Genomic DNA, 13,907 nt, shown 5'->3' with positions numbered 1-13,907 from the left:
CGTGCTCTGTTTCTGTTCAAGACATTATCTTCCATATTACTTACGCAAGTAAACAAGTCATTCATCAAACAGTACTTATTAGGTAGATTCCTGACAAACGATAGGATAATTTACACTAAAATATTTTAAATTATAGGACAATTCGAACTTGAATGCAAAGAAAGGGAGTACATTGCTTTAGCTAACTCGACTCACTCCAGGTATGCTATTTATTTGATCAATGCATTGCATTTTTCAGGTAGGGGAAGATAATTTCTTTTCTTTTTTCCATTTTTTTTTTTACTATTATTAAGACAAGAGGAAGAGTTTGAAACTATTACAATAATTTAAGGAAGGGGAGTTCGAACCAGCAAAGCATGGGTAAAAATCCAATAACCTAAGAAGGGGCAAAATTGATTGGATTTTTCGTTTCTTTACAAGAAGAATTTACATAAACGAATCCGAGTAGAAAAGTTAATTTATTTGTGAACTATATATGTAACATTTCGTCATTATATATATTGAGTAGCATAGCTAGAACCTCCTTCATGTTTGGCCTTGACTGTGGTGCCTCGGCCGTGCACTTTATGCCAACCTTAAGCAGCTCGCACATCTCCTCCGCCCCATCAACCAGCCCCGATCCCATAAGCATAACCGGCATCACAGACCGGTTGAATCCTTGCCGTCCATTTCCCATTACCCTTCTTGCCCATTCCACAAGGCACTCCTCTCCTCCATCCACCGCTCGCCTCCCGGTTGCCAACTCCATTGCCAGCACTCCGTAACTATACACATCTCCTTTTGTCGTGGCTTGCCATGTCTGCCCATATTCGGGCGCGACATAACCAACAGTCCCCGCCACTATTGTGCTCACATGAGTATTCCCTGCATCGACCATTCTAGCCAGCCCGAAATCTGTAACTCTCGCCTTTCCATCCTTGTCTAGCAGCACATTGCTCGCCTTCACATCGCGGTGCACGATGGCAGGGAAGCACTCGTGGTGTAGAAACACCAAGGCTCTAGCCACATCAACTGCCACATCAACTCGCCTTCGCCATGTCAGTCTTACTCTATCAGTTATAAAATCCTCCAAGGTCCCGCCTTCCATGTACTCGTAGACTAGTATTTTTTCGGATCCATAGAGACACCAGCCGTGAAGAGTTACAAGGTTCGGGTGAGGCCAGCCAAAGCCACTCCCACTAAGAACCTCCATTTCAGCTCGGAACTCCCTTTCACCTTCGAGTCCTTCTCTTAGAAGCTTCTTCACCGCTACTACTCTCCCATCCGGCAATACTCCTTGGTACACTGTCCCAAACCCTCCCCTCCCTATAATCATATCTTCCGAAAAATTGCGTGTAGCTTTCAAAATGTCAGCATGTGTAAAAGCCATTTTGTCCAAACGAATGATCTTAACAGTATCCGACAACCACGGGGATGAACTGCTAGAGCTCGAGGCCAAGTCATGCCGGTATTTGATGTCCTGCAACAAGTATCCTGGGGGCTGTGGCGGGCTCTTTCCGGATAAGCACGCTACAAGTGACAAAACTCCACATACCAAGACAGCAAATAGCAAAACCAAGACCAAAACATATGCAGCAAGCTTTTTAGGCTTTTTCGGATTCCTGTATGGTTTTTTAGCTGGATACGTGGAGTTGTCGATGAATATGGGAAGCTTCAGGAGGGGGTCACCGAGATAGGACACTTTCTCGAACGTTGCCAACTGCCCGCTCGAAGGAATTACGCCGGAGATGAGCGGATTGTACGAAATGTTGAACTTACTTAGATCAGTCAAACCGTTTAGGCTCACAGGAAATATGCCAGAAAAATTGTTGTATGACATATCAAGATTCTGCATGCACTTAATATTCCCAATCTCCTCCGGAATTTGACCCGAAAAATTGTTCGCACTGATGTTGAACACTACAAGTGGCAACTGACCGATATTTGCAGGGAGTTCGCCTTGGAATCTATTGACACCCAAATGTATCATGCTAAAATTGCGCAATGTTCCGATATCTGGTGGGAGATGACCCGAAAGCTGATTCCCACTCAGTTGAATGTAACCCGAAATTTGTTGTGTCCGTACAGAAGAGCCAGCCGCACATATTTCAAACAGGCCGTTTCCCTTAAGCAGCCGGTCCCATATGCTTTGACAACTCTTCCTAGTGAGGATCATGTACACGAAACTGAATGGTGGGTAATCTGCAGGAATCCATCTCTTCATCGCCAAGCACTCTACTGATCCCCCTATGACCTTATCATAGTCCTGATTATTTTTGTCGAATGTTTGCTTAACATTTCTCCCAATTTTTGTCAGTTGAGATGGGATTGGCCCGGAGAGCTTGTTGTTCTTGAGATTAAGCCACAGCAAACTACCACAATTTCCCAATTCGTGTGGAATTGGACCAGTCAGGAAATTGTTCGCAAGCATCAACCACAAGAGAGAGCTCAAGTTTCCGAGGGTGCTTGGAATTGCTCCCGTTAGGCTGTTGAAGGAAAGGTCCAGGGCTTGGAGGGTTGGAATGTTTCCGTACTCAGGTGGTATAGTTCCGTTGAATTGATTGAAAGCGAGGACTAAAAACTCCAACTTCGGCATCTGAGAAATAACAAGCGGCAGAGGACCAGTAAAATTGTTGTAGCTGAGGTCTAACCTCGTAACATTTGGTAACTTGAGAATGCCAGAGGAATAGATCCCACCGGTGTACCAGTTTGAGTGCAGCACAAGAAACTTCACCTGTCTGAGTCTCCCGAAAATGTCTTGTATATCTCCGCTAAAATTGTTCCTGCTCAAATCCAAGAATGTCAAGCTGTTCAAATCCAAAAGGGATTCCGGGATATCTCTTGAAAAGCTGTTTTTGCCCAAGAACAAGGCCTGCAGACTCGAAATTGATCCAATCTCAGACGGGATTGGCCCCGTAAACTTGTTCCCCCATAGATCCAATTTGACCAGCCTCTGGCATTTCGAAATCTCTGCAGGAACTGCACCAGAAAAACTGTTTTCGGACAAGTCCAAATCGACAAGACTACAATTATTCGCAAAAACAGAAGGCAAAATAGCGCCATTGAAATAGTTTTCTGATGCTGAAAACTCCGTAAGCCTACTGAATCCACTCCATATCTCACCACTAAAAGAGTTCGTGCTCAAATCCAAGTACTGCAAATTGAAGCATTCATCAAACATGTGATCAATCCTTCCGTTAAAATTATTCGCTGAGAGATTCGCAACCACTAGGTTACTGCAAACTCCGGGAAAGCTCATCTCCAGATCGCCGTAAAATCTATTGACAGTCAAATCAAGAACCTCCAGCTGATTCAAACCATTCAAGTCCAGCACACCGTCTATAGTGTTATGTGACAAGTTGAGGTATTTGAGGCTGTGGCATTGACTCAAGTCCTCCGGGAGGGCTCCGGTTATTGTGTTTTTCGAGAGGTCGAGGTGCGAAAGTGCTGTCAGTGCAGAGAAGTTTAGGAAAATCTCACCGGTGATTTGTTGGTTGGAGAGCTGAACGCCGCTGACTCTCTTGCTGTCATGGTTGCACGAAATTCCGGGCCACTCGCACGGGTTGCTGCTATTCTGATTCCACTGCGAGTATATTCCTTGGTTGACGCGGTTGGTTTGCTGAAGAAATGCTTTGAGGCTCAGCAGAACTTCTCTGTCTGTGTTCAGAGAATCTCCGGCTACCATGAAAGCACCTGCGAAAAACGATAAAACTGTTAAAGATTTCAAAGTCGGGCTAGCAACTAGTAAATTAAATAATAATCGTCCTTGAAAAACACTTTTTCATTACACATGACAGAATCATTCTCGAAAAACTAAATCAACATAATCATCCTTGGAAAACGGGTGAATTTAAAAATCAAAAAACAAAAGTACCCGTGACAAAGATTCTTTTAAAATTTTACCAAAAAAAATGATTTTTTAAAAATCTGCAACATGTTGGAGTAAGTACCTGTGATCATGATCACAACCAAGACCAAGAATATAGAACACACTGCGCGCCATGAATTATTTTTCGTGATCGATGAGTACATGATGCAAACTTTTTTATTTTCTGCTCCACTCGCTACTTGCAAAACTTTGATATTGAATCTTGATTAGGCGCTACAATCGAATGAAAAATGTGTTTGTAGAGATTAAAGTATATTTTTTTTATTTACAGGTGAAGAATGTATGAAGGTTGAAAATGTCGGAGGAATGTCTTTGAAGGCACACAGTCTGCAATACGTATACAAACGAAAGCAGAATTTGAAACAAAGAATTTTTCTTCTGTATTTATTTTATATTTAAGTGATTTAATATAACAATTAATTAGTGGTTAAAAATATTAACGACGTTGCTTGATTGCGTTGATTAGCTTAAAATCTCTCTGCTAATACAGTTTGCTGGGGGCCGTTGAGCCGCCCATGTTGACCGGTTTGATTAAACCGGCTTTGGGATTTCACTCGGGAGAGAAAAAGATAGACGGAAAGAAGAGTCCGGTCAGGTGTCCATTAGTCCATGTCTACATGCTTTCACGTTGGTTTGTTTGAGATTTCAGAATGTCTAGAGTACGGACACATACATCATTTTTGATACATAAATTGAGGGATACTTAAAAAAAAAAACTTCCGTCCACTTGGATAATAACATGGGTGGTGCTATCCATACGCCTATTTTTACCTCTCAACCATCACTCTCAATTTCCGTTTTTGAGATGAAAAAAAAATTGAAGAAAATCATTGACAAAAATTAACAGATGTGTGCAAAAAGTAAAAAAAAATATGTAAATAATACTACCATAGTAGCATATGATGCCTGACCCTATATTCCGAATGCATTGAAAAATCATTCGTTTGTTTGGATTCTAAGATTTGACATTTGGCATGTTTTGCTTTAATAATCCAAGCAAAATTACTAATAAAGGGAATAATATTTTTCAAAGTCAAAAGGGCACCCATGGTTTTGGAATTTGATGCAAAACCTTCTACAAAATTAGTACCCCCTTAATACTCTCAAATTTTATCCATATAGAAGTCGAGTTAGACCCGGTTCCTAACTGTTGATTAAGCTCTAAAAAAAAATTTAGGTAACATAAGGGGTAGATGACCCTAAAACCAACTCAATAAATTATTACAAACAATTCGGGTTCCAGAGACTCTGATCATATTATTAAATAAATGAGTTTCAATTCATTCGGGTGGATTCTCAAAATAATAATACCCAAGGTTTATATTATAATTCCAATTGGCAATCCATAACAACGTTCTTCTCCCCATAGACATAAACCAACTTGCAATCTGCTATGCATACTATAAGCTGTTTGCATTGGTCAATGATGTTGGCAAAAGAACGAAAGTTGGTATTAGTTAATGTTAATTAAATTAACAATTATAGCTGGGGACATCTCCACACGAAGGCTTGAAATAATTTTTTTTTACTGCAAGCTAAGAGGACAAAACTTTGAATATGCAGATTGGAGCTTTATTAACAAAAGGCTACAACTAACGTGTGCTATGGTGGTGGCTCACCTAACAAATTATAAAGATAAACATGAAATTATTAGTTTATTAATATACAAAAAGAAAATGAAATGGTTTACACTTTTTTCTTTTGTGGTAGCAATAGAAACAATGATTTCTCAAATGCATATCTTGTAAGATAGTTATGGAATATGAGAGCAGTCGTTCGATCAATCAATTTAATAAATAGACCCACTGGGCACTCAAATTTTTCAACTATCCAGCAAGACTAAATGATGAAGTCCCAAAACCATTGAGAGATCCTTGTCCAAAACTTGAAGCCAACAATGATATGGTTAAAAGACTCAAAACCAGAACCTTTGGTTGTTTAATTATGAGATAACTAATACCTTCTTTTTCGTAACCCTAAGCTTTTAGGTATTTCCCAACAACTTCTGGATCTAATATATGGGGCCCTTACAATGTGAGAAGGAGCACATATATGCTTGTTGGTCTTTTTGCTCATGCAATCCATGTAACATCCCACGTCGTCCAGAGAAGTGGATCCTGTAAGTTTTATATATATATTCACATCTCTACCTAGCACGAGGTCTTTTGGGAGCCCACTAGCTTCGAGTTCCATCAGAACTCTGAAGTTAAGCGAGTTCAGGCGAAAGCATTCCCAGGATGGGTGACCCACTGGGAAGTTCTCGTGTGAGTTTCCAGAAACAAAACCGTGAGAGCGTCGTCGGGGCCCAAAGCAGACAATATCGTGCTACGGTGGAGTCGAGCCCAGGATGTGGTAGGGGCCCGAGCCGAGATGTGACAATCCAAGTCTAAGAAAAATTATTTTCAAGACACTGATAGAGCTGGGCAATTAGGGATGTTATTTTACTTTTATAAATAAGAGATTAGAACAAACTTTTCATTGATTTTTCACTTCATGTAGGCTATAACGCTTTTGAAGATGAGACTTGAATTACAATTTTTTTTTTTAAATAATAATAATAACAGGTGGCTTCGTCACCAGTGTCCATTCTTTTGGAGACAAGAAAGACTTGCGTAGTATTTCAGCTTTTCCTAACCACGATCGTGTGATACATCAGTACTAAGAATCGAACTCAGGACGTCCGTATAGAATACGAATATGAAATTTGTTCCCAACCACACTGTGGTGATTCTCGAATTACAATTTGTGTGAAAAAAAAAAATATGCTTGTTTCGCGTTTTTGGGATTAAATATCAAAACCAAAATGTCCTAATACCAGTACTTTATTATAAAACAAAAATATTACATGTACTAAGTACAAAACAAGCAAAAATTCCCATATAGATCAGAGAAAACTAATAAGAAAACGACATAAAGCTAGGGTTCTTATAAACTGTTTTTGCACGTAATGTAAGGAATTGGATACTCTCCGAATCTTTTCATTAGGGATTTCGGAGATCAATTAATACCAACTGTTTATCAAAAATCGTGCAATCACAATTAAATGCTTTTTATATTTTCAATAGTAAGGCAAGCTCGTTTTGCTTGAAAAATATAAATAAAAAAAACTGTAATTGCAAGATCTTTGATGATAGGATTGTTATTAATTGATCTCTGGTATCCCCGGTGTGAGAATCCAAGGGGAAACTAATTCCTTAATGTAAATCCATAGAAATAAAATTGACCGGTCAAAGGACATTTTTTTAATCTACTTTTTCATTTTTCATGGGCTAATTAGTTTATCTAAGCCAGGGCGCGGTCGGAACCTACGAAAACAAGTCCATGTATTTAGAGAGATTTTTTAGTGTGTTAAGAATACAGCTTGATACTACAAATATTATAACACAATTTGTTAAAAACTTAAAAAAAAAAAAATTTCACTCAATTGTATTTTGATATTTGAAATGCCAGACTATCTTCTCAAGATACTGAACAATTTCTCGTGCTTGGAGGTTTTCAAAGGCATCTGTGGGTCGGCCAGCGGTCGTGATCGTGGATTTGGATTCACAGCATAGTCATGTACTTAAAGGGACGTGGGGTGGTCCTTAATTTGCTTGATTATCATATTCTAATTGAGTAATTTACAAGTTCATAGTCAAAGTGAAGACTTTTATTGTCAACTATGTATTATCTTTGTATGGTGTGACACGGAGAGCATCAGACAACTTTTGTTCCGATCTAGTCACACGTGTTGTTGTTTGGAAAATCTTTATATAACTGAAAATATTCCTTTCACACAAGGATTTCACCGATGTAAATGATATTATTACTCTATATTACTTTTTATTACTCATTAATATTGGACGCGTCTCAGTTATAAAGTAAAAAATTATGTTGTCATCACTGCAACTATCGCAAACTCATTCAAATAAATAAGTCAAATAAAAGAAAATGCCAAGCACAATGTAGTCAAGCTCAAGCATATAATAAGTCTGATAAAAATAAGAGAACCATTTGTTGCACATAAGGAAGCTCTTTTAAAATTTGCCTGCATAAATTATCATGGAAAAAGAAAAAGAAAAAGAAATTAAGAGTATGAAAACAACACAATAAAAAATAAAAATAAAATTGAAGCACTTATCCTCTACTGATGATGATGTAATAGAATTTGGACATACAGAAATGGGTTCTTTTTCTCTTATATTTAATGAATTTAGAGATTTCAATCATATATATTTGCAGCTCAATTTACTTTTACACTCTCAGCCAAAAGTTCCAGAAAATATTTAATTGGGTTTTGAATTTTGATGGCCGGCCATTGGCCATTTAATAATTCCATGCAAAAATATGGTTTTGGACTGAGGTCGAAAAATAAAAGCCAAAAGAAAGATCAACAAAGATACTAATACAACAGGAGACAAAGGTCATAGAAATTAGAATCACAGAAAGTAAATTTATTTATACTAAAATCTCACACGCTTACAGTGACTGCATGCATCCCCAAGTTGTAGGTATTTGTTAATTAATTATGGAAAATGAAATTACAAGGTAATCAACGAGTCCAAATCTTCGGCCTCCAAAACTCTTTCTGATCTCCACGTGTCTTAACTCATTGCTTGACACATGTCCTCAAACTAATTAACGCGATTTAACTTTGTCAACTATTAATTAAAAATAAAAATACAATGAACAAATCAACCCAGTTGTCACAGGCACACCCAATGGTTTGACGACTGATTGTTGAATTAAATCAGTACCGTGGAGCTTGAATTAGAGCTGATATGGTGATGATTTGAGGAGGCATATGGATTGTTACAAGATTGGCAGAGAGAGAGAGAGGGAGAGATACAGATGGAGAATGAGACAGAGGGAGCGAAAATGGTAAATTTATGTCCTCCTTATCTATTTTTTTTATTTATATTTTTTCTTACACCATGACGAGTTAAGTTCATGTCCCCATGATTAAGTGTAGCTTATTTTTTTCGTTATTAATAAAATTTCTGTCATTTGGTCAAGGTTTTCTTAAAAAAAAAAACAAAAAAACAAAAAAAGAAAGAAAAGAAGAGTGCTAATACATCCTTTTTCCTTGGTCCTTACCACGATAGTGGGGTCACGACTATCCCAGTCAAAATACAACGTAATTAGTATGGTCAAGCATGTAAAACAATTCCCACACTACCCGTGTGCAGAAACTTCAGACCCTTCTGGTCTAAAAATTGCATTCCAAATCCTTCCAAGTTCAAACTTTATATAAGACTTGACGTCAGTGGTAGTATATGGAGAAAAATTAAGTTCACAGGTCCACACTAGGGCTCCTACCAATTACGTGCCTGCTACGCTGCTAGTCACAGCTCGAAACCCAAAACCCAAAACCCACGTCGGCTTTTTCCTTTTTTTGACAAATGATAGAACGCTAAATTTATCTAAACTACAAGGAGAAACAGAATTTGGGTGCAAAAATAAGTGCAGTGTTCTAGTCAACTTAGTTAAGCTCAAATCTGTTAACCCACTTTTGGGTTTAAGTTTTCGCAATTCCTAATCCTCAGATTGAATCCGTTCCGGCTTAGATTTCCCTAATAGGGTAAAGATGCTGTGGTAGGTTTTCTCAATGTGACAGGTTGTGAAGATCAACTGATGTTACAATCTTTTTCTGCAAATTACGTTGGATTCAAGGAAACGAACCTCTAGTCAAACTTAGAGAAAGGGGAATTCACGTCACAAGTACGATTTGATATTTGCAGATGTTGACCTGTGATGGTAATCATAATCTTCAATGGTTTTGTACAAAGTTTGAACAATAATGTAACTATTCCGACCGGCTTATGTTTTGAACACGCTTGCTTTCTTCTAGTTCCCGAATTCGGCTTGCTTCCATCCGCGCTTCAATAGCAGCCGGGTTCACGGAGCACTCAAATTGTCAATCGTTTGAAATGTTTGAATGAACCTTCTGACATAGGAAACGGATCACTTAAAAATAAGAAAGGAAGAAGAACGCGTGCAAACGGAAGCATAAGGAATGCATTTGGAAAGGAAAAGCACATTAGAAACAAGCAAATGGTAATTAATAATGATAACTGAATACATGAATTCAACAAGCAGTATGTGCTTCTCACATGAACAACTATTTAGCTAAGTCTAATCTTAAGAAAAAGCAGCTAGAATTTCATTTTAAGTACGTCACGCAATTGCGGATATGTTTTTTGTATTTCTTCTGATGCATTAGGCTTCAATTCATCTGGAGATTCATATGCAGGAGGCTTAATTTCATCTGGAGATTCATATGCGGGAGGGCTAAATTGTTTAGGAAGAGACACCTCCCTAAGCGCAGCAAGAGCAGCTCTTCTCTTTTGCCTCACCTTTCGCCAAATCCTTATCCGGTCCTCTAGTCTTTCTTTCGCTCTCTCGGCAAGATCAGCCCTAGTAGTAGCCTGCTCAGCCCGGTTCCTGAATTGCGCAACCTTTTCCATTGCAGCTTCCAACTCCTTCTTCAAATGTTCCAACTCAGACTTATCTCCTGCGGTGCTGAAGCTCAACTGACGACTAAAGGCTTCCACCAATGACAAAGGAATTTGATCAGCCTGGTCAGCCTTCTTAACCAAGTACTTGTATTCCTTCAATGAAATTGTTACATGGGAATCATTCTCTTCCTGTCGCTCTTCAGCTTCTTCCTTAAGTTCACCAATTTTGGAAACCTCAGCATCTTCATTAGAATAAAAAAGGGGAGAGTGTTCGTCCGTTTCTTCGTCTGCGCTATCTGCTCCTTGCTTTAACATTCTGTTTTCCATCTTGGCAGTCTCGGCTTCTATTACTAGTTGATGAATCGCAAGGTACAACCCCGATTTAACATTTTCGGTTCTTGCTTCAGCTGCCTCTGCTGCTGCAATTTTTGACCTCCCTCTATGAAGCTCAGATTCCAGCATTGCTATCTCAACCTGCGCATTGTTTTCCCTTTCCGCCATCTCATCAAGCTCTATTTTAGCTTTCTGTAAATCCTCAGTAAGAACTTCAATGTCGCGCTTCAGGCTGTTGGCCACTTGATTTGCATCACTAAGCTCCAATTTTAACTGATTCAGTTCCATTTCTAGCCCCTCGATGAAACCTTCCTGATCCGAGATCTTTCTTTCCTTCTCTTCTAACTCTTTTTCCAGCTGCTTCAAGTCATTCATCGCGTCAGAAGACGCCATCCCAGAGAAGCTAAGGTTTTCATTCACCTGTTTAATCTCCAGCTGAAGCATCTCAATGAACGAAGACTTGGCGAGGAGCTGATCCTCCAACTCCTCCATCTTCACCGTTTGTTTCTTAGAATATTCGAGCTGCTCCTGCGCTTGAAGAGCAGCCTGTGTAGCTAACTCAATCTCAGTATCCTTCGCAGATAATATCGCCAACTTCTCTTTATCTGTCTCACTAGCAGCAACCTTTGACTTAACCACGGCTTCACTTAGCTCCGAGACATGTTTAAGAAGCTCTTCCACCCTCTCATTTTCCATCACGAAATCTGTTTCCATTAGCTCCACTTGAGTTAGAGCTTTTAGCTCCGAATCTCTAGCGTCCGCTAGTTTTGTTTCCATGCCAAGCAGCTCTGATTGTGTAGCCTTCAACTCCCTAAAAACATGCATGAGGTGCTCTCTCACCTTTTGAGTCTCAGTTAGCTGATCCCCCATTTCCTTTACCTTGGATTCAAGATGGTATATCTGCGCCCGAGCCTCTTTACATTCCTCGACGCACTTATCTCTCTCGAACTCGATGTTTTCAAGGAGGGCAGGGAGTTCGTCCGCTGTGTACTCGTGGTGTTGCAGCTTGAGAAGGGCTTGCATGTAGGAAGCATCTTTTGCTTCCAGCTTCACCTTGTAATTGGCCAAATCCTTCAACACACCTTCAAGCTCTCTTTCTTTCTCACTATCCTTCTGCAAAATATTTTCGGAATCAACAAACTTAAGAACAATATTTGCATGCCAAAACAGCCTATCAAGAGTATGGTTACATACAAACTACCAGATTGTCCTTATTTATTTAGTAAATCAGTTCTGGTATTAATTACCATCTTCAAATATACATTTCCATAAGTACTACCAAATCAAATTTGGTGAAGAAAGTTGAGGTTTTACTGTTGCAAAGTTTCTTAACCTTGCAATGTCTGACAATCGTTCAAATCTTTCACATCCCCTTTCACGCGTGGAAAAATTTCAAGCCTAATACATGAATAATTTTACTGGGGTGACATAGAGCACAACTCCTTAACAATTGACAATAGTGGGAGTAGCTTAGCTCCTTATAAACTCTTGCAAGACTTTTAAATTTCCGATGCGAATTATCCTCACATTTGGAACCCTACTAATTCTAGAAATTACCTAATAATGATCATGCATCACTTGTTTTCATTTTATTCGAGCAATATTCTAATTTAATCCAAATTACGAAGAGTGAGATTTAAACTTAGTTACAAAAGTACGAGCAGATTGCTATATCCAAATTGACTATGCCATCACATCTTTAACTACACAGCATAATTGCATAAACAGAAGAAAAAAAATGAAGCTATGAGTTTGGACTAGGAAACCATCTGCATATTTTACAACTCAAACTTAAGGGAAAGGATCTTCCTATCGAACTGAGCTGTTAGGCTGTTACCATACCAGTTCATGTGTACACACACGATCACTTACATCTGTGCCGGAAAGCCGGGTTTTCCGATGATCGTTCTTCTCTTCAAACAGGGACAATGCAGCCTGGACTGGTTCAATTGGTTTTGTATCAGTCTCCCCCATGTTTCCCAGTCAGTTATATCTCCTGAAAAGTTGATGTGAATTCTGGGGATTAATGATGGAATGAAACATTGTTTTATTTGCTTTGGAGGATGCGCTGCAGAATAAGGCGAAGGTTCTCCTGTGTATGTTCCGCCAGTGCTTTGGGTTGATCGCCAGAAACGTTCGGCAGAATTTAAACACTTCTGTGTTCTAAAGATGGGGAGCAACAAATGTAGTTGGACAATGTGACATATAGATGGACAACAAGAATATGCCTGCGCACTTGTGTGCTAAGTCCAATTGTTCTTAGTAATTAATGGTATATACAACGGGAATGGATATGTGGCACCATATTTTTTACACAACTTTTGACACAAGTTTTAATGGCCCAACTCTTAATATATTTCAAGGATCCAAACCTTCTGTCTTTTATAATGTTATTCATAAATCATCCTTTCAAAAAAAATTAGACAAATTCAAAATTATTAAGATATTCATTTAATGTGAAAAAAATTGACGAATACGGTTCTACGAAACCCTAAACCCTTAATTTAATAGTTATATGGTGTCATATTTGAATGATTTTTTGTAGACATGGTATTTTAGGGAGACCTAAAATATAAGACGGTTCGGATTGTTGAAATACATTATTGAAACTCGAAAAACTTGGGTCAAAATATTGTGCAAAAAAAATAGTATCATGGATCCATCTCCATATATATACACACATTAAAAATTCAACATGTGACTCACATCTAGATATGCATTATCCACGTTTGTAGTGTGGTTCGTTGACGGTGTGAAGAAACCAAGGCCGAAAGATGCCTGTGAAATGCCCAGTGTTGCCATTCGAGTAGAAGAATTTTGAGGAAGTGCGAAAATTTTCGAATTTACACTCGTTATATTTTGGAAAATATGAAAATCTTAAACAAAGAATTGTGACAGTCGATCCTTTTTATGCTATTCAAATATGCAAAACTTGTGAACACAAAACAAAACGAAACTGCAGAAACAAAAGAAAAAGAAAATGATTCATGCAGACTCCTAGCTTTTTCATCAGATTGGGCAAGAATTTAAGAGAGAACAAAAAGTTAGTGTTCAAAGTTCAAACTATCGGTAAAAAGTATGTGCAGAAATCACTTCCCGCAAAAAAATCTGCAAACAATAGGAGAAGTAAGGAAAGAGATTCAAACCAACTAGTCATCTCTTGTCAATTTAATTCTTAATTTTTAAGTATGTGATTAGGGATTTCAAGAAAAAACTTAAAATTTTATGATTCTACACTTGTAAGTAAATACTAAAAAAAATTAAGAGGT

The 13,907-nt window shown here is 38.5% G+C and overlaps 2 protein-coding genes across 2 annotated transcripts; both read right to left on the bottom strand.

Moving 5' to 3' along the window:
- Nucleotides 1-469: 469 nt before the first annotated feature.
- LOC137713828 (probable LRR receptor-like serine/threonine-protein kinase At1g74360) lies at nt 470-4,177 on the bottom strand. Its single transcript, XM_068453183.1, has 2 exons — nt 3,930-4,177; nt 470-3,672 (listed from the first exon to the last, which is right to left on the bottom strand). The coding sequence occupies exons 1-2, from the start codon at nt 4,009-4,011 to the stop codon at nt 470-472; spliced, it is 3,285 nt and encodes a 1,094-aa protein (XP_068309284.1). The 5' UTR covers nt 4,012-4,177.
- A 5,744-nt stretch (nt 4,178-9,921) lies between these two features.
- Nucleotides 9,922-12,895, bottom strand: LOC137713955 (WEB family protein At5g55860-like). Its single transcript, XM_068453317.1, has 2 exons — nt 12,511-12,895; nt 9,922-11,751 (listed from the first exon to the last, which is right to left on the bottom strand). Exons 1-2 carry the CDS (start codon nt 12,610-12,612, stop codon nt 10,003-10,005), a joined length of 1,851 nt encoding a protein of 616 aa, XP_068309418.1. The 5' UTR covers nt 12,613-12,895; the 3' UTR covers nt 9,922-10,002.
- Nucleotides 12,896-13,907: the final 1,012 nt, after the last annotated feature.

This window comes from Pyrus communis, chromosome 13, assembly GCF_963583255.1.
Source record: "Pyrus communis chromosome 13, drPyrComm1.1, whole genome shotgun sequence".
NCBI lineage: Eukaryota > Viridiplantae > Streptophyta > Magnoliopsida > Rosales > Rosaceae > Pyrus > Pyrus communis.
Note: the sequence above shows the minus strand (reverse complement) of the source record. Positions and strands in the feature narration are given on the sequence as shown.